Source organism: Rissa tridactyla, chromosome 5, assembly GCF_028500815.1.
Source record: "Rissa tridactyla isolate bRisTri1 chromosome 5, bRisTri1.patW.cur.20221130, whole genome shotgun sequence".
Classification (NCBI taxonomy): Eukaryota; Metazoa; Chordata; class Aves; order Charadriiformes; family Laridae; genus Rissa; species Rissa tridactyla.
Window position 1 is genome coordinate 15421840 of NC_071470.1, and position 19847 is coordinate 15441686.

Sequence of the window (19847 nt, forward strand, 5' to 3'; positions counted from 1 at the left end):
GCCCAACAGCTCTTTGTCAACTGTGCAGCCGGAATAGACACTTTCTACGAAAGCAAGAGGTAGAACAAGTCCCCGTCATCATCAGCTTTCGCCCCGGCCCCACGTCCGAAGACACCTACGACTGGAGGCAGCAGAAGGGATGAAGCTGGTCTTAGCGCCGTGTTTACCTGACTGCGAGAAAAACTGTGAGCGCCGCCAGTTGTTGCGAACCCTAAGGGGAACCGCAGCCCCGCGGGGCGGCTCTGCAGGCGAGGGCACGGAGACAAAACAAGAAACACAGCGCGGTCAAAAGGCGATGACGGACTCTCAGACCCGAGCCGCCTCGGCCACGAGAGGGGTTTTGGCTACTTGGGCCCATCACAGCTAGTTTACAGCGGACCTGCAGATCACGCGGACTGCCCGTATCTAAATGCTACGGTGGTAACATGGCATCAAATTACAGGAGAGCTCTAGAAAACTAAAGCAAGTCAAGGGCAACCACCCCTTCAAGTCTTGGCATGGTGCTCGCGTTCGTTCCCACTGCACATGCACATTTTAAAGGACTATGTGACCCTTTCAGCGCTTTACGTGCTGTGAACACTAGAGAGCAGCCAAGTGTTTCAGCGCTCTCAGAAAATAGGTTAGAGACCTACAATCTGCTACTTGATGTTCGGATTGCTTCGTGCCTAACATAAAATGATGTTGTTCTCAAAGTCTGTTTGGAAAGCACCTCCCCACTTAAGTGAGATTTCTGTTCCTTTTCAGAGAATCCCGTTTTCCACAGCAGACCACCTCCAGTAGTTTCAATCTTGAAAACACTGGGATAATCAGTATATTAACTATACATAACTAACAACCTAGTAGGATCTCAGGGGGGAGAAAACTTCAGATGATTTTTCTCTCTCTCTTTTGCAGTATCTACATATATACATCTCTCAAATCAATATAAAATCAAACTACTAAACAATCTCAAGCAAAACTTTGTCACAAAGGCAAAAAAAAAGTTCTGCTTTGCAAGAATTCGCGATGTGCACAGGTCAAATTCAGGGACGTGGCCAGATATGTGTATTGTTCATGTACGAAAAGGAGCTCCACATGAGCAGCTGAGTGCAGAATTTGTCTCCAGAAGTTTTTGCTGTGAGAGAAAACCAATCACTAAGCCATTTTTGTCTGTGAGCAGCCGTACTAATAAAATATAATACTCATTGACAATAATACAGCGTTTATTGCTAGGTCAGGTAAGTGCAAGACAGGGCTCTCCCTGCCTTGCTCTGTGTCACAATTCTGCTGTTGTTTTTAAGGGGAACAGCTAGAAAAGTCCTTTGCATCACAGAAGCCACACTACCCATATCAGTCAGATGCAACTAGAAAGTAACCATTTTATCTCCAAAACTTTCCAGGTCATTGATTAGGCAATTCTCCCTGAACACCACCCACACACATCCAGTTACTGTCTGGCTGAGTTCTCCCAATGCTGTTTGCTCACCTTGTAGAGTAGAATTATGCAGAGTAACCTGGCTGGTCTCGGGTAGCTTCTTTAAAAATGGCAATACTACGCTTCCCTCTTGTTCCAGGGCTTTTGGTTTCATCACCTGTTCAGCCATTTGGGAGCAAAAAAAAAAGCATTCAAAAATCTACAGGTTCAATCAAAGGTTAACTTACACCCTTTCTACTTTTTTGAATCATCATTATCAAAGATGAAGCCCCTATCTCCAGAATTACAACCTGCAGTTGCAATACTGAAGTCCTGGAAATAACCATAGCTATTTGTTATTGACGTTCCAACTGCCCTGAGCACCAAAACCGATCCCAACCCAGGACTAACATCTAACTTACCTGACAGAGCAGTACGGTCATGGCCATTTGTTACCTGTGCCACCACCCGCCCTGCTCAGCACTTCAAGAGGACTAAGAGGGTAAGCTCCACTGTCTACACCTTCCGGACACTCTGCCCTCCCGACACGCAGTGGGACTGGGGTTTCCAGGTTAAGTTCTCATTTCTGCTCCAGCCAGTTTACAGGTTCAAACACTGCAAGCAGACACCGGGGAGTTCCTTTGGAGGGGCAACTCCCTGATGACCATAGGATTTGGCACAGAAACCATCCTCCAGGGTCATTCCCTGAACCCCTGATGTGACATTATATAAAGAAAAATAACAATTTGCACAATAAACATTTCCTTGTGAGATCCTCCTTCTTTTTTGTCTTGTTTTCCATTCCCTCTCTTTCTTGCCTGTACCTACCTCCGGTATAGCAGGGCATGCTGCTTCCTTCTGCTGCTCCATTTCAGGTTTCTTCACATCTTTCTCGTTTGAAGCAGCTTCCTCTGAAGGGACAGGACTGGGAAGAAATTCTAATCTCTTCACAACAGGGCTGGCACAAGCTGCAGTTGACTTCAATTGCTTTTGATCTGAACCTAATCCACACATAAAAGAAATAACGTTGCAAGGTTAAGTCATCTTTTCAAATAAAGTGTAGACCTATTTCTTACAATCCAGTTTCTTACTGGATATACTGTGTGCCCATAAACTGGATGCTTTTAAAAAAAAAAATATTTATTCTTCAAAACAGGCAAAATTAATCTCTCAGAGAAGACAAGGCTTTAAGGGTGAAATTCACCTGATAAAATGTAAATGCTTAAACTTGACCTGGGCACCACGGGGCACCCTTCATGGTCAACGAAGACAGAGAGGCAGTTCTTGGGGAAGAGTCACCCAAACTATTTTAGACATTTCTCTTTGGCTGAGATGAGCTGTAACATGCCTACATGTAACAACATGCCTATTGAGTTATAAATCTCTTTATTGTCAATTCCTGAAGTTGTGTGATGAATCACAGAATTGTAGGGTTGGAAGGGACCTCTGGAGATCATCTAGTCCAACCCCCCCTGCCAGAGCAGGGTCACCCAGAGCAGGTTGCACAGGAACGCGTCCAGGCGGGTTTTGAATGTCTCCAGAGATGGAGACTCCACCACCTCTCTGGGCAGCCTGTGCCAGGGCTCTGCCACCCTCAAAGTAAAGAAGTTCCTTCTCAAGTAAAGAAGTTCCTTCTCTCTCATCCTATCCTAAGATGCTACCCAGAGAAGTAGCTATACCACAATTAACATGGTCTCACTATCAGCACTGGAGGGTATTCCAGCTTGGCTGTTGCCACTAAACCACGTCAGTCAAGCATCAGAAAATGAAGAAGCTGTGCTAAGAGGAAGCTTTGAACTGGAATAACCTGGTTAGCATTCAGCTCTTCAAAAAACCCAAGTTTATGCTGGTTTATGGGAGGAGGAACCAGGAGCACATGGGCCTACAGCTGAAGACTCTGACAGCTCACTACTGTCAGCTGGTACCACGACTGGAAGCAGAGCAGTTTCCAGCATCCCGGGCAGTGCACAAGCACCCAGACATCTCTCTAACTACCTAAAGCAGAATCTCAGCTTCAGATCCTGTAGAGATGCACTCCAAGGCTCCACTACGAACCTGCACACAAGCAGAGACAAGAGCTGCTCCTGCTGCCTGGCAGATGCACACCACTTTGGAGCAGTTCCCACACCATTAGTGGCACAGGGGTCACAGCATGCAAGTATCTGGCTCGTACTGAACAGCAGAGGAGGTTGCTTATTCTACCAGAAGGTAACACAGTTTGGACCACATCCATCCCTCCAAAGCAGACATAATGAAAATCCACGTTCCTTTCCCATTTCAGCTTTTGCAATGTTATCTCAGTTTTTCTTGGCAGACAATATTAAACTTTGCTATCAATTCTTAACATTTAGCATTTCTCACAGGTGTGGAGCCTGACACAAGGTGGCTTTGTGATTTGTAGACGAGTATCACCAGCTCATCACTGCTGACTCTTGAGAGGAGAATTTGGTTGGTTCACCGCAAGATTGCAGCTTCTACATCAACTGCCAGGTGCAATTCAAGATTGCTAACCTCTGTGCATTGGCATCTATAAGCCAAAGTAATTAAGTCAGCTGATGAGCTCTTGCTAACAGCCCATGTGCTTCAGAGTCTTGCAGCACATCAAGAAAAGACTGTAAAGGTTCTAATCTCGGAGGAGTGGTACCCCATTGATGTTTGAGGGCAAAGCTCAATTGTTTAAGTCACATTTATCCTCAACAAATAGGAGCATTATGCTTATATACCAATTACAGCCAAAGGTCTCATTTAAATATCTACTTCAAACAGTGCTTTTTACTTACCTATACCAAGCTGAACTTTGATAGACCCATTTAAAAAAATTAACAACAAAAAACCACCATTAACTTAGTATGATAGCAGGCAGTAGATAAAATGCTTACTCAAAGGTAACGTTTCAGAAACGCCCTTTTGAGGAAAGTAGCTTCACATTTTACCAGTAAACTCCTTTCCCCAGGTCAGGAATCATGCATAAAGGCTTTAAAGCAGAAAATCATGAGTGTGCACAATGCCGTCCATTTAAAGTCCCTACAAAATGCCCCTTCCTATTCTCCTTCTCCATTTCTTAATGTCTTGAGGGAAAAAAAGTATTCCTGACAGACAGTTTCTGCCCTGATCACTTTCTGGTTACAGCACGCCGTAGCACCAGCTTTTCACGCACACGAACAGCAGAGCAGACAACTCGCATCCTGAGCAACGTGCAGTCAGGTGTGTCATTTCAACCACACAATCACGGAACAGCCCAAGTTGGAAGGGTCCTCAAAAGATCATCTGGTCCCACCTTTCCTGGGAAAGGGACCCTGGATGAGATTGTCTAGCACACTGTTCAGTCGCACCTTGAAAACCTCCAGCCATGGGGACTCTACCACGTCCCTGGGGAGGTTGTTGCAGTGAATGATCATTCTTACTGTAAAAAAATATCCTCTTTCTGTAGAGATTTCTAACATCTTCTGCATTTTCTAATAAACCCTCTTGGTGCCGCTGCAGATGCACTTATGGAAGTCCTGCTGCAGGGTGGGCCTAACCCCCAGCCCCAGGTGGGCAAGGGCAGGGGCAAAGGCAGCAGAAACAACCCACCTGGGGACGGGGACGCCGGACTCGCAGGTCCCACGCTTCCAGGGCTGGCCTCGACCTGCTGGTGGGCGGCTCTATCTGCTTCCACTGGGGAGGCCTGCAGAGAAGAACGCAGCAGAAACACAGTGATCACAGTGGAAATAAAAGTATGTGTTAATTCCTCAAGGCAGTACTTGCTGCTGCTTTGTGATGTGTTTGAAGCAGGCTGGTTTACAGCTCAGCAGGGAGCTGGGGAGTACGTTTCGGAGCACTACGTGCCGCTCGGGTGTTGAATCACTGGGCTTTAATCTCCTTTTCAACCCGTTCATCAGCAGCCATTAATGTGGTTAGTTTGGAATAGCTCCTACGAGCTTTTAAAATTGTAGGATATCTTGGATTGTGTTAGCTGGAGATAAGCATACATTTCACCCCTAATTTCCTCTTCCAGAATAACACAAAAACGTATGCATTAGTGAACACATAGCACATACTAGGGTTTGAAAAGTGGCAAAGTAATTAAATACTTCCTTTATTTCACGGTTGTCTAAACAATCTGTTATCTGAAGGGAAAAGCCAGAGTCAGTATTAAAGGTAATGAAATACTTGAAACACTATTACGAGAGGACTGAAAAAATATGGTGAGACCGTATCGAGCCAATAATCCAAATGCCTTTGAAAAGCCAGCTTCCTGACCCAGGACAAAGCTGTTGCAGAGCTAAAACCACACTGTCAAAACAAGGGTAGCACTTCAGCTGATCTATTTAGCAGCTTCCGCCATACGTCGGCTTTCCCAGGAGGCAAATCAAGAAAAATCTGCAGCAAACCAATCAGCCACTGCACAGTGCTTCTAATGCATGAAAGATCTAGAAAACGGCACATTCAACAAAGGAAAATAAAAAAGCAGACTAGTTTTAGAAACAAAAAATAACATATTTCAGAAGTAGTCTATTGTAGACTCGCTTTCCTGTCCTCCTCCCACCCCCTCCATCTCATTAACAGCTGCAAGGGAGGAAATCTGATGAAATTTCCTCTTTTCTGGGGGCTGGATTCAGACCTCCACCTTCTGCACGGATCCCGTTTCCCATCCCTGCAGACCCACATGAGCCTACGGCCCCTCATCTGCTCGTGCCCCATGAAGAGCAGACCTGGGCTCTCACAGCTCGGTCATCGGGGACGTCTGCTGGCAGTGCCAACAGGACGCCAATGCCTGTGGACAGACTTTGGCTCCAGAGAGCTTTGCTGTTGGCAGTGCTCGGGAATCCCAGCCTCTCCTCCTCTCTGGAAGGAGGCATGCTCCAGAGAGGAGCAGGGAACGTGTCTGGGAAGATGCCCTGTGAGGAAATGGTGGGGACCAGTGTGGGGCTGTGGCCAGGGGCAACGACCCGGGCAAGCCCAGCGGGCAGCGAGCAGTGCCGGGAACAACAGAAGGAGCCCGCGGCTGCCAAGGGCTGTGCCGCCACCTCGCAGCAGGACAGGCGCCAGATCCCAGCCACCAGCCTCTCCAAGTGGCAGCGCGCGTCTGCTCCGGCGCCTGCTGGGGCTGGCTGCCCGCTGTCCTCCCCACCTCTTTCCACTGCACACTCGCCTCCGCAAGGCACAGGGACACGTCCCCCCTCTGGCCTAAAAACGGTTCTCAAACTGGAGGAGGCAGGGGGTGAAATACACACTCCAAAAAGGCAGCATGGAAAACTTCTCCACCATGTCCACCTCTGAAGGTGCCTATAGGGCAAACAAGGCACAGAGGTCCCCCTCCATGTGTCACACTCCAAGGAGGGATAGTCACTGGAAATGAAGCACGGGCTAAAAAACAGGCCCCAGAGAAATGCTGCAAAGCCTGCAAGTCCCATGCCCCAGAGATTTGCCCCTTGCCATTCTGTTGCTCTTTCCTCCCGTATAACCCACCTCTCCCTTCCCCAGCCCATCATGATGCCAGCCTGTGTGTCAGGGACAGCTTTCTCCCTGAAAGCCCCAGCAGAAGAACACTGTAACTAAAGAAAACGCCTCCTTCAGCCCGTCCTGGCTCCTGACACAACAGCAGTCACGGGAGAAGCTACTGGAAACCCTTCCCAACCTTGCTCAATGCAGAAATGAATACCTCTTGTCTCCACGAGGACAGCCAGGCCAGCATAAAAGGCTGTCCAGACAGGTTGTGCCATCTCCATCCTCGGAGATTTTCAAGACTCGAATGATCAAGCCCTTAGCAACTTGGTCTGATCTCATGCCTGGTCCTGCTTTGAGCAGAAGACTTAGCTAGAGACCTACAATCCGAGTTATTCTGTCATTCTACAACCTACAAACCTCCGTTAAACCTAAACGAATGGCTATTATCAAGAACTCAGGGTTTGCCCTAAACAAGGTGGATTTTAACTGGAAAAGCAAGAGGCACCTACCCAACAATTCTACCCGCTGCTCCAAAGCATAAACCCTTCCAGAGAAATTGTTGCAAATTTCAATTATTAATGTTTATGTCATTATTATTTTTGGTAAAGTAATGGAATTCACCCTCCACTCTCAAAAAGAAACTGCCCAAATTGAAAAATTAAAAAAAAAAAGAAAAGATGAAATTGAGCTTTAATTTCAACCTCAGAGGCTTTAAAGCTTTAAACAGTGATAAACTGGGGCCAATACAAAAAGCATTAAACAGCATTACATACACCCAGGGAAGTCAAGTGCTGATGGCAGCTGGAACTGGGGAAAGAGCACAGCCACTCTGGCCTCTCGGAGGGTTTAAAAAGCTCAGCGAATGCACAAACATGAGGCACTTTTATCACCTCTGAGTTTAGAGTTACCCCAGCAACCTGAACATGGTGCTGTGTCATGTAGCTATCCTGCACAAGTGCAACAACTAAACCTACCCATAACCTATATCCAGGAGGTTGGTATTGACATAGATGTTATTTATAGAAATTCTTTCAAAGAGGGAAAAAAAAAATAATAGAAAGAGCTACTACTTGCTGCTGGAAAATTGAATTTTGCAATGGCATGCTACACAAGTTCTGTTCCTGCTCACGAGACTTGACTCTTCCTCCTCCCTCCGCTGAGCAATTAAATGCTAGTGACATAAAAGCTAAAAATATAAAACTGATTAGTAAGTAATTTATAAAAAAATTAAGTCAACTTCACTGGGGAACTCTCTCATTCCCACTATATCTAATTCTATTTATAATACCCAGTAATGTAGTATTACCTAGTATTTTATCCACAGGTATATGATACACTTAGGAAAATTCCTGTACTTATACAGCCGATAAAAGGTCTTTTCTCCCACAGACTATCACCATTCACATTTCATAAATATTTTGTAATCAAATGATGATGTTATCACTGATCACGAAAAAGGCATACAAACATTTAATTCTACCTAAGCGTATTTTGACATGGACACTGAAAAGCCAAACAACTTGGTGAGTGATGTTCCCGAGGGGTTTCAGAGGAGCTCTCAGGCTTTGGGATGAAGGACCGGACCCAGGCAGCCTCTGGGCACCATCCCGCTGCAGCCACATGCCTTCGTGTGGGCACAGGTATCATTCTGCAGGGCCACAGAGCCACTCCATGTCACACAACACTTCCTTGCCCACCGCCACAGGCAATGAAGCCTTCAAGGGAAGGAGGAAAAACCTTGCTGTGTAAGGCATGTGGCTATCTCTGCCCCCAGATCCAGGCTGGTGTGAAGACTCTGTCCCAGGAACCCCTGAAAACTGAAGAATGCCATCTACTCGGATTGATGTTTTTATTACCCCGTGTATCTAGCTACCCAGGAGTTAAAGTGAGCTTCCCATTTAGGATTTAGAAGCCTCAGTCCACGATGGAAAGTTAAATATTGTGATTGCAGTTGCAGTTATGAGCATGTCAGTATGAGAGGACAAAGCAACACCTCAGTTCTGCTAACCCAGGCATCCATTTAACAAAGACACAAGCACAGCTGTCTATACAGTGTTACCAACCAACTATTAGCCATGAAAATAAATCAGTTCAGTTTGTGGCAGACAGGATTTTTATCCCATTTCAGCCCAAGTATTTCTTTAATTAAGAGCATTTTAGAATTATCCAGAAATAGCCACATTGCCTATTGCTGTGGCAGAGCCTCACACCCTTATAAAACCCTAAAAATACAGTAACTAGGAACTCCTAAAACACCGAACGTCACAACTACTACAAGAATTCAAACTCCAAAGGAAGTTACAGTAGAACTTTATTAATCCTTATTGTAAATTAAATCAAAACTTAGGTCAGTTAACACTACTTGTACACAAAAACACGTGAAATATCATTACTGCATTTTCTATGAAAACATGGCAAAACAAGCTGTCTGGAACCGCGAGAATGCAGACATATCGCAAAGAATCAGGTTAGAACTACAGTTTAAATTCTGTAAAATCACCCAGGAATGAAAGTGGTTGCAGTATCGATAGCCACACGTAGAAATTGCCTGAAACATCGCTTCGGTGACTGAAATTGTACATGCATCATTGACTTTAAAATTTTCATACGATGGTTTCCTCATCAAAGCTAGTGTTTTCCGTTGTTGTAAGCAGTAACAGTGGCACGACCAAGGCTAAGCGCCTTGCATGCTATGCCAGTACAGTACTACAGCCAGAACACTGCTCTGACACGTTAACTCATCTGCTTCATCTGGCAGCTATGTAATGCTATACTCAGGCCAGCTAGTACAACCAAAGAGCAGGGTGGATCAGTAATTGACAGAGAGGCCTTGAAAGTGTTGCAAAGTATTCCTGCTAGTCATTTTTCTAGAGTTATTACTGCTCAATTGGGACATAAAATATCATAGACACTGAAAAGTGCACGGGTGTCTGGAGGACAGGAGACACGGATGCTAGATTCGTAACCAAATCCTGAGCAGAGCTCCCTTCTAGCTGCTTTGAAGCTTTGCTGCTCTCACTTCTCATCCTAAACCTTTCTCCCTCCAGGTAGTCCAGCCCTCTGTGCATCTTCCCATGTGTGGTTCAAGGCAAAGCTGTCAATCTGGAACAGATGCACTTACTCTACAAGTGTTTCTTGTAACAAATCAAAGAACAAAGACTCATCCTACCAGATAAGTACAAATCAGGATTTCAACGCTGCTCTCCTGTAGCTTGGCCAACAATCCCCAACCACAAGAAAGCTTATACTTTAATCTCAGTTCAATCAGTGGATTTTTGAAGATGAAGGAGAGTGTTACTTGGATATATAAAAAAAAGTTTATTTTGTGCCAAGCATGCAGTGAGTAGAAATGGACAAGTTTAAGCTAGCTAGCAAAAAATTAAAAGAAAGCCAAAATCTCTCCCCACCATCACCACCCCGCCCTGATCTTTTTAAAGTTGCTGTCTATATTTATTTTTTTTTGGTTGATCAGAGCAAAGCTACAATTACAGCTATAACAAGCCAATAATTTCTAAGCGCTCATGCAAAGATTGGTTAAAATAAAGTGATGTTACTCAGCGACAAATTAATTCCCCTACACTAAAATCTGCACAAATGTTGTTTTAAAACAAAACATTTACTTTGCCAACTTCTCATTCAAAGAGCTAAAGGATAACACCTTCTCAGCATTTGTAATGCGCGCAACTGTTCTGTACAATGGAAAGACAACATGACCTAAAGGCTCCAGGTAGGACCAAAGTGAGGAGATGATTCTCACATTATCGTTGACATTGCCACTGACTGACCATTCAGTCTTCAGGCCATTTGCCCCTGTTTCTCCAGCTGCAATAAGAGAGGTGTGCTTTACCTACTGCCTCTCTTAGCAACACATCACTCCACAAACACCAGTGGGATATTTTCATCCTGCTTATAAACCAAATTTATCCTTAGCCTTAAATCACAGGCAAAATTTGCTGAGCTACTTAGAGTAAAGGTAAGTCTCTTGTAAAATCCCCCCCCGCCCCAAATCTAAGTACTCCACCTATACACTACAGACACAGGTATAGTTTTTTAAAAATATTTTTCTTTACCATCCTTCCCACCTGCTGCAGCTTTTTGCATCTCATCTCATAGTAGATTTAGGCAGGAGTTACGTATGTTTCCCAATCAGTCTCTGATTGCCAATCATTATTTGATTCACATATAGACGGGGTTCTTCCCCATCAAAAAGACAACTGATGCTGAGGTCTCACCCATAAGAAATGAGCCCTACACTTCTCTAGCTCCCCAAAAACCTCAATCATAGTAGCGTCATAAGTGGTGCAACTTGACTAAACCGCTTTCCAAACTTCAGGCCAAAAGAGTTGTTGAAGTACAGCTGCACAGCATCTTCTGGTATTGCAGACAACGCCTGAGGCCAGCTGGACAGATTTAGAGCAGGGCTACGGAGCTTCAAAGGGAAGCCTGCCAGGCGGAGAGAAGACAGGACTAGTCCATTTGACAACTGAACCGAAACAGCAGGGGAGCAGCCCTAAGAGGGATGGAGGAACAGGAGGAAGGGGCTGCAAAGAACAGGAAGAGAATCAGAAGGGGAGGACAGGAAGGCCAAAGGTAATGGATATATGAAAAGGAATATATACTTCACAAAAGAGACTCAGGGCAGAAAAGGAATGAATAAAATACAAAACCAAAATAAATCTCAAAGTGACTAGAGGGGGGAAAAAACCCACTAGAAAGAGCATCTCTTAACAGGCAGAGGAACTAGTGTCTGTGAATGTTATTCAAAGCCTGGGAAGGACATAGCTAGCAAGAACTATATCAGTAAAGGCAAGTATACAGATAAAGGCAGTGAAAGGAAGTTTAGAAAAAGCTTTGAAAACATGCTCAATTTGTAAAAGTTTTCTCAAGGCAAAAGAAATGTAGTTGTTTCTTCCACTCCGGAAAGCTCTGCTTCTTCATCTCAGCTGCATTTCCATCCCTGTTTCTGTCGCCGCCTTCTCCTGTCCTAAAAATTCAGTAGCGTTAAGCATCAGACATAACTATAGCCCTGGTTTCTCCTCGTGGGAGGCGACAGAGTGGCAGTTTCAGAAGGCTTTCTTACTTCCCAGAATGTGTAGCTTGGCAGCCTCATCCTGCTGGAGCAAAAAGCAAACCCCTTCTTCCCCTCTGGAGGGCTCACAGTGACGGCTGCAGAGTTATTCAGCATCCTGCCCACCAACAGGCCCCGCGTTATCAGTGGGAGAAGCCCAGGAGGCTCTTTTCTTTCCTCATTTGGATCCCCAGCCTTCCTAGGAAGGGTTCCACCTTCAGAGAGGAGTTTAGCGTTTCAGACTCTACAGATGCTGGCTGACATCGTTGTGTTAGTTGTCCAGAAACCAAAGTAAAATAGGTACAGGGAGAAGGCTGAATGAAGCAAGTCCATCATAGCTGCCCAATTCTTGCAGGTAACGAACCGCATTCATATTGAGCTGCGCTGTAGCAGTGCTGGTCTGCACCCCAACACACACAGTGAAGAAGCCAAGTATCAATACCATGGCCCATCTCTAACCTGGCATCTAAGCCCTTTCCATCCATGAACAAGGGCACTCCTCCATGCCCAATAGCTAAATTACTGCCTATGCCTTATTCTAAGGCATGGGGACCTGGAAAATCAAAACAAAGCAGCTAGGTAAAGAAAAGCAAATCTCTAGAAGAAACAGAGCTTGTAAATTTTACCTGGGCTGGAAGCACGTACTCCCTTCCAGCCACAGACAAGTCTCCTTCTTCCCCCCCGCCCCCATCACACTTAGTGCATTCTCCTTGTTTCCCCGTGGAGGATCCCCCCTCAAAGCAGCCTCCTCTCCTTGCTCTACCCTTGACTTGCTTAACACACATACCTTTCCTTGAAGCTGAAATGCCAGGAGTAATTATAGTGGTTTCCACTACCCGTGAAATCGTTTCACTTCATGAAATCATGAAGCTAGTGATATAAAACTCTTAGAGCAGAGAAACTCTGTCAATAGCACCATTTGGGTGCACGCTCACTCTCTCTAGAAGGCTTCATCATTAAGGGCACCCAAGCTCACAAACCAGGAAGTTATTCCACAAAGATCAGAGTCACAAGGAATCAGCCTCCTTTGCCAGTATCATCATGACGGCTAAGTCACTGGGAACTGGACACAGAAAAATCTGTGGTCAGCTGTCCACATCATCCTCAAAGCTGTAGAAAGGGAAGGATGAGGGGGCATCAAACAGGTACAAATACACCTAAGCCCTAACATCGGGTTTTGCTGCTGAATTTCCTCTTGACTTTTCCATAGCTACGCTGGTTTAGAAATCCTAAAAAAGGAGACATTAGCACTTTTAATTTTTCTCCTTTTCTGATGGACACTGTGCTTCTAACCTACAGCAAGCTGAGGCTCTTCTTCATCCTCCAAACACTCCCATTACCAGCTCCCCCATATCAGACACAATGCTTACCTGCCTTTTCCCTTACAGACAATTAATTCTGCCAGGAGCAGCCTCTGCTCTGCCATCCCTGCCTGCTTTCCTGCAAATCATTCACTCTTGACTCTATACCAGTTTCCTCTGACAGGATCAAGTCCATGCTTATGGCACATCCCAGCTCCCATGCTTGCTGCAGGCTCCACAGCGTGCTTGTCCATGGCCAGAGGCTGGCATGAAGCAGGGGAGTAAGATAAGCCCTTTGGCATGAATGAACCATCACTCCCAGGGACAGATCCCTGCCCGTTCCCTGTTATCCATCTGGCCAATGCTTGGAAGGAATCTGAGATGAAAGCAAAAATTATCATACTCCAACTCTCACAACATCTCCGATTCTCTTTGTTGTTACACAGAAAAGAAGGGCCAGAATTCCCCCTCTTGCCACTTGTTTGCAACCCTTTTAGATGCTTTATTTGCAGTCCAGTCCTTATTTCTTACTTTGTCTTTACCATCTACTTTTATTACAGTTTTGTAGCATCTAGATTCCTGCTGTGATATGCTCTAGTTTTATTCCTGCCTTTTTCTCTGGGGAAGAAGGGGAGAGAAAGATGAAAAGGTAAAATTAATTTGTTTCCTTGATAAGGCAGTTAAGCAGCACGATGGCCCCTCCGAGCACTTCAATAGCTTATCCCCTTTTCTAATATTTTTGAGACGGGAATGAAAGCTGAATGCTCAAAACTGCCAGCACATCCACATCCTCTTCTTTGAAAACTGAAAACTGAGACTAATTATAATGGCTTGCACAGTCCAATTATGTTGCTGATCTAATCAGCTAACATCAGGAGAAGCGCTGAATAAATCTGCACAATAGCTGGGACACAGAGTCGATTTCTCCCTGGCCCAGCACATTTAAAGCATGCTTATCAGCTACATGACATCCAAAAAAAAAAAAAGAAAAAAAAAGATGATGGTTGCAAAAAGTTTTTTGAACCTTCCCCTCCCATTTCTCTACCCGCATCCCAAAGGAAGAAGCCTTTCATTTACAAAGGATTTTCTTCCCCCCGCCCCCCCCCAGGCTGGTCTGGGCACACCCTCTTGAAATAAAGCAAACATAAGCACTCGGGTTTCATTAGTTAGTGATTAAATACGTTATGAGACAGAAAATTGGCAGAGAAAGTAAGGCTGGTTTGTTCGTGTTGGTCTTACTGTTGGCTCTTTGTGCACACTCTGAGTGGCAGGCCTCTGTAAACTGAGCTCAACACTTGTGGGGTCCTTCTTCAACTCTACTGGGGGCCTGTCCCCTCTGGCTACTCCGTCAAATTTCAGAGATCTGCTTGGTGACGGAGTCAATATTACTGTTGTACACTCTTTATCCTTCTCTTCCACGCCGTTGAAATTCTCTCCATTCATGCTGACTTTTCCATCTACCTGCAGAACACAGTTAAATAAATACGCTGAGGCAATTAGCATTCAAAGGAATTTAGGAAATTAGGACTTCAACGTGATATTACAATTGTTAACACAGTCTGTGCCACTAGTGAAGGACAGAGCCAAACACATTTCATTCAATGGGCTGAGACAGAAGAAAACTCTATTCCAGGGGGGTCATAAACAAAATACAGACAGAAGGTAATAATTTTTCTGGATTCCCTTGTTTCCCACATTGCGTTGTCCCAGTAACATACAGACAGCCTTTATATGTTTCGCAGATCAGTGGCCTTTAAAAGAACAACAAATCTTCATGTTAAATTTAGACCAAAACTGCTGGGTTTTGCATTGCCTCATGCAAGAGGCAAGCAGGTTTTCCAAGACTAATTACACTGATGAACTGCTATGTAACCTGATGACCTCACCACAGTATTAGTAGACCATGCTTTCTGAAGCGCTGTCATGTGAACTTTGAAGGGTCAGGAGCAGCAGAGTTCATCCTGTTCATAACATTGAAGCAGGGAACCAGAAAGTAAAACTGGGCATTCCACCTTCTCTACGAGGCGATAAAATAAATAGCTGCTTTCCCAGAAAATGATTTTATGCTGTCTCCATGAAAAGGAGAAAGCAGAAACAGTTTAACTACTTTGTTCTCAGGGTCAAGCGAGCTCCTTGGTGGGCATATATTCCCACTAAGAAAACCTTAAGCAAGGAAGAAAATACAAAATAAGCTCTCGGTTCTTCCTCTGCACTGATACAGCTTCCTCTTGGGACTTTAATACTTCATGATTATGTTCTGAATGGAGGTGGCATGTAAAGACTTCCTTCAGTTTGGAGGGCTGTTTGTAGAAGCCATGGTATAGGTGAAAAAAGTCTTGCTACAAAGAACTCGCCAGCCATTCACCATCAGAGGGCCCTGCTGGAGAGAGACCAGGAGAGGATGACCAGGTATCACTAACACCATCCTGCTCCTGTCCAGCTACAGCACAGACATTTACAGGCTTGTCAGCAGGGGTGAGTTTCAAATAGACTTGAAGGAGGGCTTTGCTACTCTCTGCACAGAGATCCTTCCTTGCAAAATGACCACCACGGGAGACAACGCAAAGGTGAGGGAGTAAATATGGACAGACTCTTCTCTATTTATCGTTGGACTTTGGGGGAATAATGGCATGGATCAGTGATTTCTTAGAGAAGCTATCTGGGATATACATAGTGATTAGTCATTTCAGGTTTCTACACTGCATAAACAAAAAACAGACATGAAAACAAGCTCAGATGTAAGCCATTCCATGGGAACTTTTCACTTATTTCACTGCTACTGAAAACTGATGCAACAAGTGTCAAAACTACTTTATCAAATGTAAACACAGCTTAAGAAAACAAAGTTCTTCCCACCTCATCCTCCCTGCCCCACTCCTTATTTCACCATTTACTTATCTTCAGTACTTTATTTCTCGAGTAAACAGCTTAGATACTTCAAGAGCAGAACTCCAACTTAGCATATGCCATCAGCTCTAAGCTGGGGGCAAACTCCTCCCGTGGACTTCTTGTATACGCGCATCCACAGGTCTGTTCTCTATCTGAGGGCGATTAACTAAGGGGCTATCTCCAAGAGGCTGGGCATCCTCATCTCTGACAGGAGCATGGGGAGGGGAAGGCAGTTAGCACCTTGCGCAATCAGCTCCCAGGCAGAGGAGAAACAGCCCAGCTCCACGGTTTCACCTCTTCTGACTACTTTTCAGATGAAAAAGTTCCCTCCCTTTCCTCACTGCCATCATCCACTCAACACAGTAATACTCTTAGGGTTTATTTCCAAACCCAAGTGTGGGCAGACACCGAGCCGCAAGTCTTCTGGGACTGTGTGCTGGTTTATCTACTAGAGAAGCAGGTCATGAAAGATCTCAGAAATAAAAAAGCCAGGAAAACACTGGCAGGTCACACCATCCATTTTAGTGTCTCTGTTTAGACTAAGACATTTCTCTATTTATATTAGGGAGGAAAACCAAATGTTTGAATGATCAGGACAGATGCCCTGGCTGCAGAGTTAAACAAACATACTCCTTTCCTTCTGATCTGGAGCAAGTCAACACATTGTCACCAGAGCCCAGAATCATCCACAGACTGGTGTTTCAGGGGAAAATAATGCTACAGCTACATGTGCTAGGGAATGATTCCTACTGAGACAAATCACATTCTTCCACATCAAGCGAACAAGACCTAGGCAGGCTTTTAGTAGTGGTTGGTGGGGGGGGAGAAGCAGCCATGGGTTAGTTTCTCCATACAAGAACTATATATGCATTAACATGAAGGTCATACACACATATATCTTCGTCCTCTGAGGAAAAAAGTGGCATGGATCAGAAAAAAAACCCCCAAAGATCCATGATTCACTGTTGTCTAAAATATAAATGCCAGGGGAACGCTAGCTGAGGTATAGGAAAAATAGGAATTACCGGTTTCACGTTTCAACTAGGAAACATGGTGGGGGGGTTTCCACAAGAGCTGGGGCAGACTTCAGGAAATTACAGACACGACAACACGCTTTTTCAATATCTTTACAAAGCTGACTTATTTTTTAAAAAGTAAACAACTTGAATATAGATGATAGCAATGCTACTGGGACATCAGCAGGGCTGCAGGGACCCCTGCATGCCACTAGCAAAGTAGTAGACACCAATGGCAGACACAAGGGAACCTGAACTCTACGAGCTGTGGGCACCCATACTTCCCACAGCTTACAACAAAGCTACAATGAGACTTGGGGAAGCTCCAGTTTTGTCACAGGCACTGTGAGAAGCAGATTTCTTCCAACTTTATGTATTCAGGCCTGTTCTCTCTAACACATCCCAGTTCTTTGCTTTCTCCACCATTCATTCAGTACCTTACTCCCATTCTCCACAGCCACCCAGCCCAAAGCTATACTCAGGTTTCATACCCTAGCTTCAGTCTCTTTTCCTATCCCCTTTGCCCACAAATCTCCTAGCTGGCTCCATATTCCAGGCAGCCTTGCTTTCGTCCAAGCTCTCTTCTTTTATTCCCACAATCTTTATGCAATTCTTGCAACCCTGCACAGTCACTCCACATCTCTCACCAGCAATCCCCAGTTACACCGCTGCCCCAGTACCAACCTGTTTCCCCAAACCTGCACAGACAGCCTACATTCCCTCTTTATGCCAGTGAAGCAGCTTTCCCCGTTCATCCCCGGTGAGAAGCATGTTTAGGACAGACAGTATCCTTGGGCAAGCTGGCTCTTGACTCTGAAGGAGTAAGGACTCTCCACACTGAATACATGCACACTGCAGTGTTTCAAAGGCTTATGACTTGGCTGAATGGGACAGACTTGTTTGGGTATGGCAAAAACCAGACCCCTGGCACAAAAGGGTTCCGATTTTCCAGGGTCTGTTTAGCCTGGAGAAGAGAAGACTGAGAGGGAACCTTGTCAATGCTTATAAATATCTAAAGGGTGGGTGTCAAAAGGATGGGGCCAGATCTTTTCAGTGGTGCCCAGCGACAGGACACAGGACAAGGGGCAACAGGCACAAACTGGAACACAGGAAATTCCATCTGAACATGAGGAGGAACTTCTTTACTTTGAGGGTGGCAGAGCGCTGGCACAGGCTGCCCAGAGAGGTGGTGGAGTCTCCATCTCTGGAGACATTCAAAATCCACCTGGACGTGTTCCTGTGCAACCTGCTCTAGGTGACCCTGCTCTGGCAGGGGGGGTTGGACTAGATGATCTCCAGAGGTCCCTTCCAACCCCAGCCATTCTGTGATTCAGGTCTTGCTCCCAAAGTCAAGGCCTCACGTTCCCTGCCCCTTCCCTTTTTTTTTTTTAAAAACAAAACCCATGACAATGTACTTTTACCTAACCTCTTTCTCGGAAAATGTCTTGCGTTTTTCTTAGAGACCTCCCTTTCCCTGTCTTTCCCCAAACAAATTTAGCCTGAGGAAAAATAACCAGCACAAATATGTCAATCTGAACAGGTCAAGTTTCTAAAAAGACTGGTAACCAAGAAGAGATCACTAGACTGGGCAGCACAGAGCTGAGTTTTATAACATCAGAATGCTTCAACCATATTCTGCTTAACTGCATTAAACATTTATACATTTAGGTGATTTAGTTAGGATCTCCTTTGCATCCTGATTGACTTTGGGGAGTGCAACGTATCCTACCTTAAAGCTCTTTAAAACTTCCTGTGTATTTTTGGGCTGGGAGTAAGGCTTGGGTGTCAGCATAGGCACAGCCTTGGAGACAACACTTTTGCTGGGAGATGTACGGCCCGTCGAACCGCTGGGCTCTAGTTCAGTGGTGGGAACAATGGTTGCTTCAATGGTGGCAGTGAATTTTGGAGCAGGCAGCGACTGTTGCCTTAAGTATCTCAGAGGATTTGGGTCTTTCAGTGGGGAATTTGGCTCCACTGAATGGCTTCTTTCCAGAATTTTTGGCATCTGCAAACGCTCAAGGACAGCTTCACTGATAGTGAATCTTTCGATGTACTGCTGGAGGATGCTCTCAGCCTCCTCCTGCGACTTTGCATTCTTGTACGCCTCATGAAGCTCCCGCTCTCTTCTCTCTCTGCATGAGAGACAACAGAAAAAAGATCATTGGACTGAAATTAACACTGGAAATCACTCCTATTTCCCTCTGCTCCGTCAACATCCTTCCCTCTCCCTCATCCCAGGCTTGCAGACATAGCTGCCCACAGCCGCCTATCACGTATGGAGCACACAGCAGTTTCAGACACGCCTCTGCATTTCAGTAAAAACAAACAAACTTACTTCTCTTCCACAATTTCTCGGTAGGTTTTGATGCTTTTTCTGCGCTCGTTTGTTCCGTCTCCAGACAATAACCTCTCCATTTTCTTTCTCTCAGCTTCTTTTTTAATTAAATCCTGTGAAGCGCTCCTTCGACGACTCTTCCACCGAGCCAGGTCCTGCGAGAGAAGGAAGGCACCTGAATGCAGAGCTGCAAATAGCTAAAAACCGGACACAGAAACACTTGCTCCCATCACCTGCAGGCGGCAGTTTATTTTAAAGAGAAAAGGAGATTGTACCAGAAAATGAAGATGTTTCCTGACTGATTTTCCTCCCAACAGCAGGATGCAGTAAGGATTTCATGGCTCCACTGGTGTATTTTCATTTTGGCTTTGTAGTGTTGCAGAAGGGCACTAGGTAATAAGACCAAGAAATCTGG

At 45.2% G+C, this 19847-nt stretch overlaps 1 protein-coding gene across 8 annotated transcripts in view; it reads right to left on the minus strand.

Moving 5' to 3' along the window:
* LIMCH1 (LIM and calponin homology domains 1) overlaps nt 1-19847 on the minus strand; it is a 182054-nt gene that overhangs the window by 16771 nt on the left and 145436 nt on the right. For all 8 annotated transcript variants that reach the window (XM_054202415.1, XM_054202416.1, XM_054202414.1 and 5 more), the window contains 6 exons: nt 19433-19587; nt 18827-19229; nt 14432-14653; nt 4967-5060; nt 2222-2394; nt 1466-1571 (listed from right to left, as the gene is read on the minus strand). In XM_054202415.1, coding sequence (XP_054058390.1) covers nt 1466-1571; nt 2222-2394; nt 4967-5060; nt 14432-14653; nt 18827-19229; nt 19433-19587 — 1153 coding nt within the window. The remainder of the gene's footprint in view (nt 1-1465; nt 1572-2221; nt 2395-4966; nt 5061-14431; nt 14654-18826; nt 19230-19432; nt 19588-19847) is intronic.